This window comes from Dipteris shenzhenensis, chromosome 17 (genome assembly GCF_047967505.1).
Source record: "Dipteris shenzhenensis isolate YYH24624 ecotype China chromosome 17, Dip_SZ_1.0, whole genome shotgun sequence".
NCBI classification, from domain to species: Eukaryota; Viridiplantae; Streptophyta; class Polypodiopsida; order Gleicheniales; family Dipteridaceae; genus Dipteris; species Dipteris shenzhenensis.
The window spans coordinates 11,123,862-11,140,774 of NC_141612.1; the positions used below are offsets into that span (position 1 = coordinate 11,123,862).

The 16,913-nt window shown below is 42.0% G+C and overlaps 1 protein-coding gene across 4 annotated transcripts in view; it reads left to right on the top strand.

Annotated features, from left to right (window-relative positions):
• PRMT7 (protein arginine methyltransferase 7) overlaps positions 1-16,154 on the top strand; it is a 67,725-nt gene extending 51,571 nt beyond the window's left edge. For 3 of the 4 annotated variants that reach the window (XM_087388295.1, XM_087388296.1, XM_087388297.1), the window contains 5 exons: positions 4,701-4,794; positions 7,643-7,792; positions 15,291-15,365; positions 15,505-15,604; positions 15,699-16,154. In XM_087388295.1, coding sequence (XP_087244421.1) covers positions 4,701-4,794; positions 7,643-7,792; positions 15,291-15,365; positions 15,505-15,604; positions 15,699-15,895 — 616 coding nt within the window. In that variant the 3' untranslated portion in view covers positions 15,896-16,154. The remainder of the gene's footprint in view (positions 1-4,700; positions 4,795-7,642; positions 7,793-15,290; positions 15,366-15,504; positions 15,605-15,698) is intronic. The other variant, XM_087388298.1, reaches the window with a different exon arrangement.
• The last annotated feature ends 759 nt before the right edge of the window (positions 16,155-16,913 follow it).

Genomic DNA, 16,913 nt, shown 5'->3' on the forward strand with positions numbered 1-16,913 from the left:
CACTGGCTGCATAGGTCATCGTGAAAACTGGTCCCATGAAGACTGCCCCTAGATAAGTGTATGACTGAACAATCTTCACCAGTTCCCCTCGGTAAGTGAAGTTGTGTCTATGAAGTACTACCCATGAGGTGTTGAAAATCATAACCTTGGTCTTGCCAAGGTTGTTTGTCAAGTCTCTCTCCTTGCAAACACCTCTAGGGCCTCTAGATGTCTTTGTAGGTCTGCTGTTGAAGAGGATATGAGTGAGGACCATGCCATTTGCATACAGCAGTATCTGTATCCTCAAATCAGCATTAAGCAATGACCCCTCACCTCCTAGGCAATCAATGAAAGTCATGATCTCGTCAATGTAGAGCACAAAGGGTGTGGATATGGAGATGCCACTACCAATGCCGGATCCAATTGATCTAGATGGATCTAGCGAAGAAGATGAAGATCACAATATGAGCCAAGAGGAAGATGCGCATAATGACATCATACGGGATGAAGATGGAGATCATGATATTGAGGAAGAAGATGACGATCATCAAGAAAGCGTAGATAATATCCCATCCATGCTCCCTCCTCTGCTACCTGAGTCCCCTTAACTAAGCTCTGCTACCAGGACTCCTTCCAATTAGAAGGGACTATGCTGCTCCGATACTAATGTAGCATGCGGGGACTAGCTGAATGGAAACATAGATGAACATACAAGGAGAACTCAAGCATGAGAGATACAAGAGATCTACCTAACTATTGTACACTGCTTTATTTATACATGGTTGCCAAATCGGCATACAAAACTATGCTGAGACCACTCCCCTAACTACGACATGTAGGAGATGGAACTAGGACACCCATGCCTCACTCATATGCTTACTAGGCAGCTAGTTGTCATTGGCACCTGGGCTTGACCCTGGTGCATGTGACAACTGTACCAAGTGGATCTTCACGTCCATATGCATCTTAGGGTTCCTTTCTCCCCTCTTATGCTGCCAACCTTGAGGGAGCTTCAAGATTAATCTTTGGAGAATCCCTCCTTTGGAACAAATTGATGGGCAGCCTGACGTATGGAATGATAGCATACTTGATGATCATGGCCGACCTCTTGGTACTTTTGTTTACATGCAGTGGTCTAGGTGGGAGAGAGGACCCACTTCTTTTGTGGGTTCTTGGAAGGAATTCAAACTCCGGATGATCTTAAGTTTCAATTGGTAAGTCACTTCAAAGTGAAAGAAGCATTGCGGATTAGTGCAATTCTAGGTTCATGGAGGATTTGGTTTACGGAGGTGTCCCCATAAAGTCTTTGCAGTGGGACCCTGGGGAGTGAGAGTGGATTGATGGAGGGAACCGTGAAAAGAGCCTATGCGAAAAGGTTTCAGCTCAGTCTTAGGTAGTGGAGGCCCACCAAAGCTCCGGTTTGGGAGAATTTTTAGGTTTATGCAGTCTTGCAGAATTCTTTTTGGGGAAGACTCTAGAAGCCCCTTAGGAATAGAAAAATCACTATTTTCTTTTGGCTTTCTATTCATGGAGGGACTACAGTGAACTTGTGGAGGTCCAGATTTGGATAAACCCTCATGTTGCCTTTCTGTGGCGGAGTCCATTCAGCATTTATTTATGGGATGGCAGACATGCAAGGTTGACTTGAAAGGGATTTCTGGGCTCTTGAGTACTTTTGTTCCCTCCCCTTCTCTATGACTTTGTGCTTTCTTGTTGGCTTGGCTCTCTATTTTGGGCCCTCAAATCTTTTATGAGATGTATGACTCTTCTTGGGCTCTTTCAATTCGACGACACTTAGTGAGTCATGCTCTCTAGATGATGTTCCTCATTCACTGTAGAGACCTGCACATGCCTCGGTGGATCATAGTAGCATTAGAACGCCATTCTGGGCTTGTGGATTGCGGAAATGTCATTTCCAACTTGGAAACATTCTCGAAACACACGGAACGGAATGTTCCACGTTTCCAGCCATCCCATGTTCCCTAGACACTTCGTAGACATTCCCTTCAAAACTTGATTTTACTCACATTTAGCTAGGGATAGTCTCGGATTGGTCTTTTTTGCTAAAGGTGGGGCAATACTCCTTGCTGCAAGCTCTCAAAGCCAACTAATATCAAGCAAAAGCAAAGGCAAAATAGAGAACATGCTCCACTAAAATTTACTAAAGATATGCTTAGTATGATGATGTGTATGATGACATGGCGTTCCCTAGATGTCCCTGTTCTTTGATCCTAAAGGCATTCCCATTCTCGAGGGTTTGACGTTCCCTAAAACTTCCCATTTCCTTAGCAACTATGCGGCGGATACTTTTTGGGAGATCTTAGCGAGCATTCCAACGGGGCATACTTGGAGATCCAGATGCATAGAGGCTCTTGATGGCTCCTATGTCCATCTCCACCCTTCTCACACATTGGCTAGTATTTGGAGAGACACTACACATGCTTTGATGGCCATTTGGATGAGCATGTAGGGGCCTTCTTGGCCGGCCTTTGCCAAAAGAACTATTTTTTTTTGGGGGGGGGGGGGACTAACTATTCAATCTCAGGGGGGTTTCGATACCGCTCTTGTGTGCTTCTCTACTTTTTTCCAAGACTGACCCACTAGATTGATTTTAGATTCTCGATCTAGTAGTGCGGGAGTCCTCGTTTGTTTAATAGGAGGTGTATCTCCCCTTTTCTTATTCTCATTTGTGTTCTTAGGAATGTAAGAAACAATCTTATTGTCCTTGATGTTCTTCCTACTAGCATCAAGACTCTCTGTTTTCTCTCTTTGACGTAATTCTTTCCAATTTACACGAGGATTATTCTTGTGTGAACCACAACTTCGGCGGAAAAAGCTTGCAAGTCTATAAAATGGGACAATCTTTCCAATCTTTTCTTTAGAGGAGGATTCAATGTAGCCCTACCTAGAAAGAGTTATAGAATACGCCTCTCGACTTCCACCCGTGCCACCACGCATTAAGATGGCAGTTGATGTTACTGTTGGGACTAACCAAAGAGAATAAACCTTTTTTAGTAGTTTAATGTGGATGGGCTGATGAACATAATATTTCGAAGGAATTATATCTCTATACTAAGGTACGTACATTGATAGGATATGGTTGTATTAAAGTCTGCGTGAGACCCTTCAAGATCTATGGGACTGGTGATCACTGTCAACTAATGGTGATCCCTTACATCCAGTGAGAAAAAATATTTCAACATAGTGAGTACTTTTGGGCTAGTTGTGTGCTAGTCCGAGTACCTTGTTGCGATTTCAAAACCTCTTTCAAGTAGCTCCCTAGCTTTTTGGATGGCTGCTCCAACAGATTTTTAAAGTTATCTATGCTTCCCTCATAACCTTCTCTGATGTGTGCATAAGCTCTGCATCTTAGGAGTACAAGCTGCTCATTTTCCACCTCCCTTGTGGGGCAGATAGAAAGTAGACTCGTGACACCTTGAAAGAAAGAAAGAAAGAAAGTCTATTAACGCCCAACATTGAATGGACGGATGATGATGAGCAAGATGATGACGACTCCAGGCCAGCTTCTATTACGCACTATAAAGGTCATGCAATCCTTACAGTGAAGTCAAACGATATGCGGATCAAGCTTCTTCGACAATTTTACAAGCTGAAGGGTACCAAAGTATGGATAGCTGAGGAGCTTACATAAGCTCAACTCAAGAATAGGGCAACTGAATTAGCTAAAGTCAAGGCATAGCCCTAATCAGAGAGTTTAAATCAAAACCAAAAGACTCTCAGTCTTAAATGATGTATGGCTGTTTACTGTTTGAGACTATTATGTAGGTACTCTAAATAAATGGGGGTTGCTTTCGCACTCCTTGGGAGCTACCACGTGCCCTCCCTAAAGCAGATGTACTAGAGGGTTTCTTGCTGTCCCATAGACCTTTTGGTCTCCAGTGGTCCTACTTTGATCTTTGTCAATATTTCACTGTATGTCCTCTTTGTACCAATCTTTTGGGAGTCCCCTATTTTAATCTTCAGCGCATTATCACATCTAGCTTCGTGTTCTTTAATCTTTGCTTAAATATCAGACTTACTTGCTTTGGTGTCCACTTCCACAATCACTTCCTTCTTAGCAGTTTGTACTTCAATGTGAACAAGATCTTTGACTTTAGAGACTAGCTGCAAGGTAGGGGGGGAATCCTTACAAGATTTTGCAGCCTCATCAATTACTGCCTGCTTACCAGGCCCTTCCAGAATGTGAAGTCGAACCTTTACTTCTGCTAGTTCCAATCGTAGCTCTCTCACTGCCTGCTGTAGATAAAAAATCTGATCCTGTTGCCTAAGGATGGGTCATTTTGAGCCTTCTTGTTGGTAATTGCGTGCATATGGAGAGGGTGCCATGGCTGCAACTGTAGAGGACCGAATCCTGATGGAGGTTGAAGGAGTTGAGGGGGACTTGGAGGAGAGGGTAGGCCAGTCCATAATTGGCTGTCTGTTGAACCCCCTAGCTGAACCTAACCCCCCCGGGTTGGGTTGGGGGTTTAGCCCAACTTGGGTTAGGGTTAGTTTGCTGTTTTTGAAGAAACTAGGGGTGTGTGTGTTGTTGACGACGAGGCTGGGGGGCTGGTGGCTGCTGGTTGAGGCGACTACTGGCTGAGGCGACGGGCTGACAGGTGAGAGAGAGAGCTACGAGCTGACGGGCTGTATGACCTGAGAGAGAGAGAGAGAGAGAGAGAGAGAGAGAGAGAGAGATGATTGTGTGTATTCTTTTGCAGGAATGAGAGAACATGTTTGGCAACACTCTTGAGTGATAACGTTGTGATTGTACCTTGCAAAGGAATCTTGTGTGGAATGGCAATGTCGATGCATGTAAGTTCCATTTAATATCTTTTGCTTGTTTCTTCTGAATTGTTCTCAAAGATCCATGTTCTACTTTGACTTTTTACAAAGTTTGATTGATTTTATTTACAAGCAATGTTCATGTGAGAACTTCATACATAATTTTTTTACATTTTAGAATGACATTGTGGTAATAGCATGTTTTGGGGTGTTCTTGTGATTGTAGAAAATGGTGCTAGGTTTTCCATTGGAATTTCTTTTTTGCAAGTGGGTACGATTTCTTTTATGATTAAGGAGAAGCTTGCAACGGTGAACATCTACTAGCATGCTGCTTAAAATGTTTTCTCAAGAACGTAGTTCTAGATGCCACTTATCTCAATTCTCCCTCATGTCTTGAATTACAAGTATGCTTTCCTTGCAATAGCTTCCCCTATTTGTATATGTTCTTCTGAGCTCATTTGTGTCAAGAGCTCATGAGTATCTATGGAGGCCCTCTGCTATATCTTAGATCAAGACCACATCATCAGCATGGGAATGAGGATCTCTGAAGCGTTGAGCTCTAGCGGGTGTCTACAAAGGATGCCATGTCATCAATATACAATCTGAAGAGGGGGCATATCATAATCCAATGGTGCTACTCATCTCTTCTAACATCCTCTGTGTGGTACACACTCAATCTATTACTCTCTGGTAATAAGAGGGAAAGGCAGGGGGGGGGAGGGGTATATTAACATTTGTGGAAGTCCAAAGAGGCCTATGAGGCCAAGTCAATATGACTTAATTAAGGGCAACACCCCTAATAGGAGATCTAGAGTTGTATAACATACCCAAAAGGATCTAATGTCTAACTGAAAGGGAAGCAGTAGTAGGAATTCAGTCCTGTGTAGGGAGTTATTCCCATCACGTGTCATCCATTTGGAATCTGAGCTCCATGCAAGCCCGCCGGATGGAGTCCCATTGAGAACCGTGGTGCCCTAGAACATTCCAAGATCTACTATTGTTACCCCCCACTCCTCTTAGTGTGGTGCACCCAACTTGGATGTTGTGATGCTGCGACAATGGTATCACAAATGGGGCGGGAAAGGGCATGTGTCCAACCTCGTGCTGGCTTGACTTCTCTGGAGGGTAGGGTCAGGGTCTGAAGCTCAACCACCTCAATTAATGTAGGTCCTCCTATGAAAAAGTCTCTGATTATTTGCTATCAAGGTCATGTCTTGCATCTGGCCTCACAAGCCTGGAGTATAGTTTGGTGACCTTCGTAGAAAAATCTTGCATCATTGATCAGGACAATCGATGAATTGGCTCATGCCTGTGTACCCTTGGGTGAACAAGCAATGGTATGAATCTTGAATCTTGTAGCATTTGGGGTAGCTCATCAGCACATACTCCTCCATCTCTCTACCTCATTTCTGTGATCTCCAGCTCCACCATGTTTCAAAGGGGTATGTATAGGAAGAGCAAATTGTTTATGATGAAACCTCTGGTTTAGTGACAAAGATGACAGCAATCAGCTCCATTGTTTCGTTGTCTGCAATTTATGGCCAAAAGAGATCTTGGATATATGCAAGGGGATCTCACTTTTGTTTTGCATTATGCTAGCCATAATGACTTTAAGCTTCTGTGGTTGCAGACTTACATTGGACATGAGATATCAAAGACAGATGCTGGATGTTTAGAGTTTGTCTCTCTTGGGTACACATCCATTTCCTGGCTCGCTATGAAATTAGCTAATGTAGCACCATGGAATACATGCCATTGATCTTCATCATGATTCATTCAGGAAGGTGTGTCTACTCCCACTCACTGTGACAATCAGAGCTGCATCCTGTTGTGCATGCTCGCAGGAAACATCCTGAAAGTATTCATCAATTCCTCTGGGGTTGTATCCATTGACTTTATTTATTCTTCATCTGTGAACAGAGTGGCTTATGTCTTCACTAAAGCCTTAGCTCTGACACAGTTCATCCATCTTCAGCTACTAATGGACCCCTTGTTGGCATGTTATACTATTGTTATTGTGGGTCAAGCCCAACTTCCAAGTAGGCCACTGGTGCCTAGTTGACCATGTAGGAAGATCATGTAGGCAGCCCAAGTCACCGGTCATGTCCTCAATTTTCCATTACAGACTGAATCTCAAGGAGGTAACTCCCAATGTGAGGGGAGCAGTGACCTTTCGATCTTGCAGCAAACAGTCCAGTTTGGGCAATATCTATCTGATCGAGTTTTTTCTTCATTCTTGTGCAAGCTTTTCTCATCTCTGGAGTAGATCTGATGTCTGTGGTACACGTCCTCACCAGAGCACTTGGCTCCTTGCCAATCTGTCATGTGCTAATTAATTTGACACCGTATGTATGATTTTACGTGACATTTGAGATCGTCATCCTCAACCTCCAAGGACGAGGCACCACCTTCTATAGGTATCAATATGTGGCAGAGGCCCTTTGTTTGGCCCAAACCATGCTGCAGTACATTTTTAATAGTTATATTAATTTACCATTGCAACTTGCAAATATTAATGCCCAGGAATGTAAAGGGAAAAGCTGACAATTTCTGTTATTTGATCTGATTTTTTATTTATTGGAAGGAAACAATAAACCTGGCTCAAATCGTATGACAGAAAAACTGTGACAAAAGCATGTAGTATGTCCTGTTCCTCCACCCCCCCCCTTCCCCCTTTATGTCCATGCTTCTATTTTTTTAAAGGTCACAATATTTTATGCAGTCAAGGTCTTGGTTCCACTTGGCTTATGCTGTTCAATTTAAAGAAACTCATAAACCTTGGGTTTTCACAGGCCCCTGAGAAGTGTATGGCTTGTTTCAGGATTTCCACATACCTTGGATTTTCACAGGCCCCTGAGAAGTGTATGGCTTGTTTCAGGACTTGTGGAAAAGCCGACAATCGCTTACTAGTGTTGAAGGCTTTGATCACTCTTCAGTCATCGAGGCACTTGGTGCCTGTGGAAATCTCCCTGCACCTTCTGAAGTCCCAATTCTTCCATTTTCTCTCTGGCAATGTGGTGATTATGAGGTTTGCTTCCCTTAATCCGTTTGACTTACTTCAGAAAATGATTTGCCTGCATGCCTGGTCTGCAACATGCTGTTTGCATTACAGAACAAGGAGAGGGTTGTGATATTCGTCAGAAGTGACAGCTCAATATTCTGTCTTTCCAACACGCGTCTTGTTATGCTTTGGGAGTGCAAAGATGGCCAAGTTTCACAACATGCTACCATGATAGAAATGCTGACTGGTTTCATTATCCTTACACATCCTATAAACATCTTGTTCACTAATATGAGCATTCCTCTCAGGGATTTGAAGATATTGAATAAATGGACTGTGTTTATTCCTAAATCGTGTGAAGTAGATGTTTTCAAGCATCACTGTCTCAGATCAAAACTTAATGCATGTCGTGGAGAGTATGACTGGCTAAGAAGTTGGCCCAAAATGAGTTTTCTATTTTCTCTCTCTAGTCCATAGGTGTCTTGTGCTGTCGTGTTTCGATTCCTTTGGCATGCAGAATCATGAAGCATGACTGAAGCACGATTGGATGAGACATAAGACTGAGACCCCTGCATAGTATGTATCCTACCTAGTATGTTTCATTCCTGGAAAAAGGGATTCGTATGCTACATGCCTAGCTGCAGCCTTTCAATACAAAGTAGCTGAGTAAGAATACTCTGCAAAAACCAGAATATCTTGCCAATAAAGTTACACAAATGCAACCTCATTTTGAAAACCAAAGAATAATCTTAGCATTTAAGAAGCAGATTTTGAATTAGGGGTCTGTGCCTGTCCATAATAATCCCACTAAAAATTATGTAACTGGTGGTATACATATCTTAACAGTTATGATGGCTCCAGGATTTTCTTTAGTTCTAGGTCAGCAAAAGGGTGGGACAGCATAAGCAGATACTCCCAAACCCAACCATGTGGGGAGATATATCCAGTTCAACCTTAACATGAAAATGATGTAATCAATAAATTAAATCAGAAGGAGAGAGTCAGCAACAAAGGTCCTAATCCTAAGCTCTATATAGAAAACGACGCTCTGATTGAGATTAATGCCACCTCATTCCCTACTCTGCGAAACAAACAAAGATGTCAGAATCTTACACCTTATATTAATGTCGTTGAAGTGTTTCTAGAAGTGCAGAAGTATCCAAAGCTCGTGTCCCATTGACTTCTCAAGGTGTGTGTAATCTCATACCAGATCTGTGTCAAAATCTTGCATCCGGTGGAGAGACCTTTTTTCAAAAAGTTGGAGACTCGAACCCTTCACTGGAAATAATCCTTCAGATCAAGCTTGAAACTGTGTCACTGCCAGGTCAATTTCTGTACTTTGACTGACAATAGGGTCAGCTGTGGGCTGGTCTTCCTTTGTGTCATGCTGCTATGCATCTGCTGTATATTCTGCTGCTTCTGTAGTCTTAGGTGGACTAGCACACCATGATTGAGTTTGGCTATTCATAGCATCAGTGTTTGCAAATAATGCAGGCATCTTTGTTACTACCTAGGCATACAAATTAACCTCTTCGGCATGCACTGTAGGAGTTTCTGAGGTGCCAGCAGGTTCTTCTCCTAGTATGGAAAAATTCTGCTCAAATGGCATTTGTCTTTTAGTTCCCTCCTTCAGTCTTGCCCTGAGACCCTTTAGCTCGTGTGCCATAGCCTCATATGCGTAAGCAGCTGATGCAAATGCTTGATATGGGAGTGTAGCAATTGCAAAAAACTTGCTTTTAAGATTGGCCCATGCTTCCTATGAAGTTCTCCTGAGCTGATTCTTCATTTCAGTAATATTTGCTGTTGTCATAAGCACACCGTCTACTTCTTTTGCCATTTCCTTGAGTTGTACTTCAACATTTTCAAGCGCACAGGTACGGTCTTTTAGGAGTGTATTCTCAATCTGTAATTCTCTCCGATCAGCTCCCATTTTGTCAAGTTGAATAAAAAACTCATCCTTCATTTCTTGCATCCATGCTTTGATAGTAGCATGCATTCTTGTTGTACTTTGATCTGCCCTATCAATTTTTCTATGTATCTATTTTGTTGTTCCTTGGAGCTGTGGTATTCCTTAGCCATCTCTGCAACCTCTGCATGTGCATTAGCCAGCTCTTTCTCAAGTTCTGTATGTTTGAGAAGGAAACTCTTTGCTGCCTCTTTTTCTTTCTGTAACTCCTGTACTTGCTTTTGCAATTCCCAGTTCTTTTTTCTTTGCTGATCACAGTAGTCTTTCATTGTGATTAAGGCATGGTCTACCTCCATGGTTGACATCTTTCATGTGTCCTCTTTGCCAATGTATCTGAGATCGGGGTATCCGAAAGAACAGTAAGTTTCCGTAGTGGTGAGAAACCATCTACCGGGCTATGTGGAGGAGTATTGTGTAGGATTCTCGGGAGGTCATCTTCCAGCTGCACCCATGTCTGTTTTGCTATTGTGTTTGCTCTTGGATGTAGCTTAATCTTCCTTGTTGCTCGCTTCTTTGATTTGCTGGGGAGCTCTGCTTCTTTGGCAATGGGAGTATCCCATAACGATTCTGCTAGTGATGTTCCATATACCACTTGCATGCTCTCTTCATGTGAATAGTTGGCTGCCTCCAAATCTTGTACCAAGGCATCTTTTACCGGATCCGGACTGTGCCTGCTCTCTTGCTTTGTATCTGGGCTGTGCCTCATTTTTGTCCTTTGCTCCCTATATTGGATAATCACTTAAGGCTTCTCAATCGAACTTTGTGCTGCAAATTCGAATAGAGCGGTGATGATTGGCAAAATCTTCGAGTGGGCATTTGTTGACGTTAAGTCCTTTTTCACAATTTCGCTCATGACCCCTTGAATGCAGGATATGAGCCCAACTAATATTAGTCCCCTTTTCGGTTGCTCTGAGCAATGCATATGAGTCGCGGCTCATTGTATTGGTTTTGGCCAACAATTGCATTCTCTCCAAATACCAGATTAAGTGCTGCCTTCTCCTCCTGTCTTGCACATTACTGACAACAAAATACTTTTGGTTGTCTCAGGCGGACTGAACTCTTGCTGCATCTCTTGATCAATATCCTTTTGATATGTTACCTCCTTCCTTAGCAACGATAATTGAAAAACTTCAGCAACGACTTTGGGGGTAACCATCAATGTATATGTCAACTTACCTCCCGTTTTTTGGAAATACTCGTACTGTTTAAGAGCATCGGGTGAGGATTTCCAAGCTGCCTAGGGCAGTGTCACATAGTGCAGCAAGCCGATCTTCTTCAACCACTTTTGGTTCTTCTGCACGTCTAGAGATACTTGGAGTGCTAGCTGTAATTATCTGCTTCTTGAGTGCTAGCTGTGGCATCTTATAGTCGCTCTCTGTCTCTTCGTTTGCTTCCACCATGATGGCTTTCTCTATAGCAGGGCTTCGGCGTGGGCTCTTTTGTGCAGGGATCATCAGCTTCTTCCTGGGAGCCATGTCTGAGTCGAGGAGGGCGGTAGAGATGAGGAGGCCAAGGGATGGCTGTTGAGGCTGAGAAGAGATCAGGGTTGTGGAGCGGGACTTACGTTTCGGTGCCATATGTACTAGTTCGTGTGGCGTGGAGGTTACTGGGACTGGCGTTTTTTGGTTTATTGTTGTGGAGCTTGCTTGTTGTCAACTGACAGTCGGAGTTGGCGATTGGGAGAGAGTTGCATCGAGTTCCCATCGTCGGATTATTAGAGTCCTTAGGGAGCTTCGCATGAAAGTTGGGAATTATCCATAGTGTGTGGGCGGTGAGGTCGTATGCTCGCATTCTGAGGCAAGAGTACGATGAACCTCTGGAATGGTGTTTGTATGCTCTAGCTCTCTTGTGATGACATTATAATTAACCCCTTGTTTGCCAAGATAAAATAAAATTACCTGATTAGATAGTTTGCTTCTTTGTAGTTGGTTTGAGTGTCCTGCCGAGCGGGCTGCCTCTTGATGTCAGAGTTGTTTTGTCAGGGTGGCGGAGAGATGTCCGCTGTTACTGCTGCTTTTGTAGTAATCTTTGTTGCTGCTGCTTCGCATAGTGCTCTTTAGTTGCTGCTCTTGATTTCTTCCATCAGTTGGTGTGTAAAATATTTCTGATATTGTATTATTTTCTTCATTCGTCACTACAAATAGTTCTGCTTTGATTTTCTGTAAACTGAACAGTTGTAATCTCTTGAATCCTTGTAAGTGACTTTCTTCTACAGGTCCTTGTATATGTGATATACATATAGTTTGTACTTTGGAGATGCTTGGTACTGTGGTACCGTGAAATGTTGAAATAGAGTGGAAATATTCTGTTGTATATACACAATTATGCAGAGAAACTGTATTTATTTTTGCTTCTGTTGGGTGATCTTCAATATATGGTTTCAGTCTGAAGCCATTTACTAGTTTGTCAAATGTATTACCATGGAAATTTGAGAGAAGAAATGTCCCTTGTATGTCTCAATTACCCTGAATGGACCATCATATCTAAGTTTGAATTTTCTCGGCATTTTTCCCAGTTTGGTGTTGAACATCAACACTAAATCTTCCTTTTTGAAAAGCTTAAACTTAATGTTTCTATTTATCCATGCTGCTCTTCTTTGAATAATGTCAACTGTGTGAGAGCTTGTCAATCTATCCTCATCCAATCGTAAAAGCTGCTCCAATCTTGCATTGATGGAGTCTTCTGGGGAAAGTTTGTTGTCAATTGCTACTCTTAGACTTCCTGCAATAAATTCCATGGGTACTATTGCCTCACATTCATACACTAGCCTGAAAGGTGTCAATCCTATGGCTACCTTGTGAGCTGTCCTTAGTGCCTGAGTCTAAATGTTGATTCCAATCCTCTGGATGATCAGCAATGGTTCTTCTGTAAACCTTTTTCATTAACTTGTTTGTACTCTCAGCCAAACCATTGACTTGTGGGTAATATGTTGTAGACTTTTTGGGCAACATCATGTGCATTTTTGTCATCTTTCTGATTGTTTTGTTTATGAAATGTGTCCCTCTATCAGATACAATCTCAATTGGAACACCAAATGTGGTAATAATATTATGGTAGAGAAAATGTGCAGCTGTTCTAGCTTTACATGTTTTGAGTGCAACAGCCTCTACCCATTTTGTGCAATAATCAGTAGCACTAAGTATATATTGATTACGTGAATATTTTGCTGGAGGCTTGATTAGTCCAATAAAGTCCAATCCCCACTTTTGAAATGGACCCAATGGAAGGATGGGTTGGTGTGGCATCCTGTCACTATCTATTGGTCTATCATCTCTTTGGCAAGATAGGCATGATTTTGCATAATTGGGGGTATCCTTTAAAACTGTGGGTCACCATAATCCAGCCTACAAGATTTTCTTGCCTATAATATCTCCTAAGAAGCCATGTGCTTCTGTTAATACAGCTTTTTACTCATGGTCCTGGACACATCTCCTAATGACCTGATCAATGCCCTTTCTGTACAACACTCTAGCAATGATAAGAAAAGGTTTGCTTTGCAACACTAACTTCTTTCTTTGATCTTGATTCATTGTTTTTGGGATTAGTCCATCACTGAGGAAAAAATAACATTTTGTCATACTAGTTTTGCTCCTCATCAATTCTTACCATGAACAAATTTGCATCAGGAAGTACATCTGGTATACCTGTCGGAGGCTCTTCTGATTGCAGCCTGCTCAGACAATCTGCAATTGCATGCTGTTTCCCTAGTCTATGGACAGTTGTGTAGTCAAACTCTTGCAACAATAGCATCCATCTTGCTAATCTTCCTATTAGAGGCTGTTTGTTGACTAAGTAAATTAAAGCCCGGTAGTCAACATGAAAATGTACTTTGTTAGCCAAAAGATAATGTCTGAATTTATTCAAAGCATACACCATACCAAGCGCTTCTCTTTCTGTTGCTGCATAGTTCTTTTCATGCTTTGTAAGGATTCTGCTTGCATAATATATAGGTCTGAACCACTTAGGTGATTGTTGTTGCATGAGGACTGCTCCCACTGCTGAATCTGATGCATCCACAAAGACTTCAAAAGGAAATGGAGGGGGAACGCTTGTTTTATGCCACACTTGGCCAATCTGTGTGAATGTTGTATAATGTACATACGTACATACATACATGAATGTTGTACAATGTACATACGTACCTACATGTGTATGTATGTATACATAACATGTCCTTACACGTAGAGCAGGTAAGAGCAGAAAGAAACCTCCTTGCAGAGGTATAGTGAATGCATGTATTAGACCAGAGGTAGCAATGGGAGGCACACTTTTTTCTGAAGATGTAGATCAGTGGACCTTCCACATCAAATTTCTTTAGTTGGACCCTCGGGCTTCTTCGTTGAGCAGATCTCCTTATTTTCTTGAATCCTCTTGAATGTAGTTCTTCAGAAGGACCTTGGCTTGTGATTATCAATACCTTGGGTGGTTGTCAGCAATGTCAGCAAGAGACAGTGACATTCCTTATGCATTACCAGGGTCCTTATAGCATCTGGCAGAGGAGCTTGAGACTTTTGAGCCGTTTTCCTCCTTTATAATTTACTTGGGTTGCCATGGCATGGCTTACAGCCTACCCTTATGAAGGGCGATTAAGGACTTCCATCAGACACATATAGCAAGGTGTTTAAGTTGTACGAAGATCACATGTCTTCGACACATATAGCAGGGCGATTAAGGACTTCCATCAGACACATATAGCAAGGTGTTTAAGTTGCACGAAGATCACATGTCTTCGACTCATGATTCTGAGACATAGGGTCAGGTCACAGTCCAGAATATGATTGAGTTATTCTGCACAGCATATTTGGAAGGTTCATTGGCTCAGCTGTTGGCTGGCTATAAAGAAATATTTATCTGAAGTATCTCATGTGTGTGTGTCTGACCATGCGCCCTGTGTGGGTGGTCAGAGTTTGAGGCTGATCTGGCCCTGTGTGGGTGGTGGTTAACAATATTTGGCTAGCCAGTTCTCTCTCGTAGTGTTAGGCCCTTGGGGGGGTGTTAAAAATTGTGGGACCTTTGTGTGTGGTCCTAACCTCCCTCATGGCGCCTTGGTAATATGAATGTATTGGAGGGGTATTAGAGCCCCTTGATGTGCAGTTAACACGTGGATTACGTAAGGGAGAAATCCCATATGCAACATTAACTCCGATGGATCCTTGGATATATTAACATAATGAGCCCCTCTCCCATAATCCCGCTGGCCTTTTGTTGGATGTGGGAGAGGCTCTGCATGGCTATGGGGCGGGGTGTGGGACCCCCGTACCCGATGCATCCCTGTGGTGACACGTGGCTCTATCCCACGTTTTCTAACAATATTTGTAGACTGTATGTGATTTCAATGAGTTTCATTTTAAAAACAAAGCTTGAACAAGCTCGCCGTGGCATGTTCAGCTACATTTTTGGTTGTTTACTGTTTTGCACGGGTTTTTACCCAGTTTCATGCTCTCATGATAATCAGCACTTTGAGCTTCACAATCATGGTTGGTTATTGTATACTTAATGGAAGTATTCTTCATTGAAAAAAAAAATCCTGAATAAGCTTGATGTTTAATGGTCTTGCAGGAGTTGACACAGCCTTTTTCAATTATGACTTTTGATTTTTCAAAGCCAATAGAATCCATGAGGGGCTCCACAAAGGTTTGAGTCATGTTGTGCTTGACCTTATCAGAAGAGAAAACCAAAGATGGGCTAGTGGCATCTATTGGGAATATGAAGTAGACCATGTATTGCTTACATATAGACAGAAGTGCGAACTGAGTTGTTTTTAAATGTCCAGGTCAGAGTTTCGAGATCAGGGTTCTGCCATGGCATAGCGTTGTGGATAGACTGGGTGATGGACACAGAAAGTAATAAAATTATCTCTACTGGACCTGAAGGTACAAATTACATTAACTGAGAAGTTATAATTAATATGAATATGAACTTGTGCATTGATTTTGAAGTAATAATGTAAGCTACTTTGTTTTCCAGATCATGAACCGACATTCTGGAAACACGGAGTAAAGCTGTTACGGTCTCCTGTTGAAGTTGGGAGGTGTAAGTTGGGGAATGATTCATTTGGTTTTGAAGATCTTAAAGAAGATTGTTTCTCTATGGTTACTTTGTCAGCAACCTTTGAGGCAGAGAATGGTAACTTGAGTGTGAATGCTAAGTTTACAAACTCCTGAAGACAAAGTCAATCTTTGAAGACTGTGTAGTGTACTATAATTGTAAATCCAGTCTACTCAGTAGATTTGAGCATCTAAATTTGTGAGGCGGAAAAATCCAGAGCTACAAATCATCATGTCATGTCTAGGAAGGAGGTCTCAAGGTAATCTGTAGGACCTTCTAGTGTGTTTCTTGTCTAGTTTCCAACAAATCTAATTTTTGGCAGGCATAGTAGCTAAGTAATATATTTGTTTGTAAACTACAAGGTCACATTTGAAAATAGAGCTGAGTTGTATCTTGTTGGTGTGACAATTCCAGTTTTATTCTTTGCAAAAATAGTGCCTTATGTCCAAAGAATCTGCTACTCTAAAGGTCATTACAAGTAAAGGGTGTCATCAAACGATGGCAGAATCCTGAATCTAAGCAGCACATGAAAATTAAAATAGTTTGTCAAATGAAATCACCTGCAATATGTAGAAATCAATGCTTATAGATTTGTTGCATTTATGTGTTTATCCTTCCAACTGTGCATATGGACTAATACAAGTTAGTAGCTAATGCTAGATTAGTCAAGGCAACCTTACTAGGGTTTGTATATTTACACCTATTTGTTTGTGGATAATGTAGTTGGGACCAGTTGATAGTTAAGTATTGTTTTGGGTTTGTATTTGTCTTGGGGGCAGATGCCCCATCCATTTAGCTCATTGTATCTGATTTTTTCAGTCTTATAGACCCTTCAGTCTTTCGAAGACTTTAATAAACTCTCTCTCTCTCTCTCTCTCACTCTCTCTTTGTTGCTCACACACATCGACACCTCTATTTCCACCCTTTTTCTTTTCTTTCTCATGTTTTGTGTCTCCTATTTCCTTGCTTCTTGTCACTTTTCCTTCTGCATTTCTTTTGACATTTTATCAGAGCTTAGGCTTCTCTATCTCAAAGTCGTAGAGTGTTGTGGCCATTGTTCCAGTGTCAAACTGCTCGAAAATATGAGCTTTTGGAAGAGCACTTAAACTTGCGATCTCTTTTATGTCTAGAAAG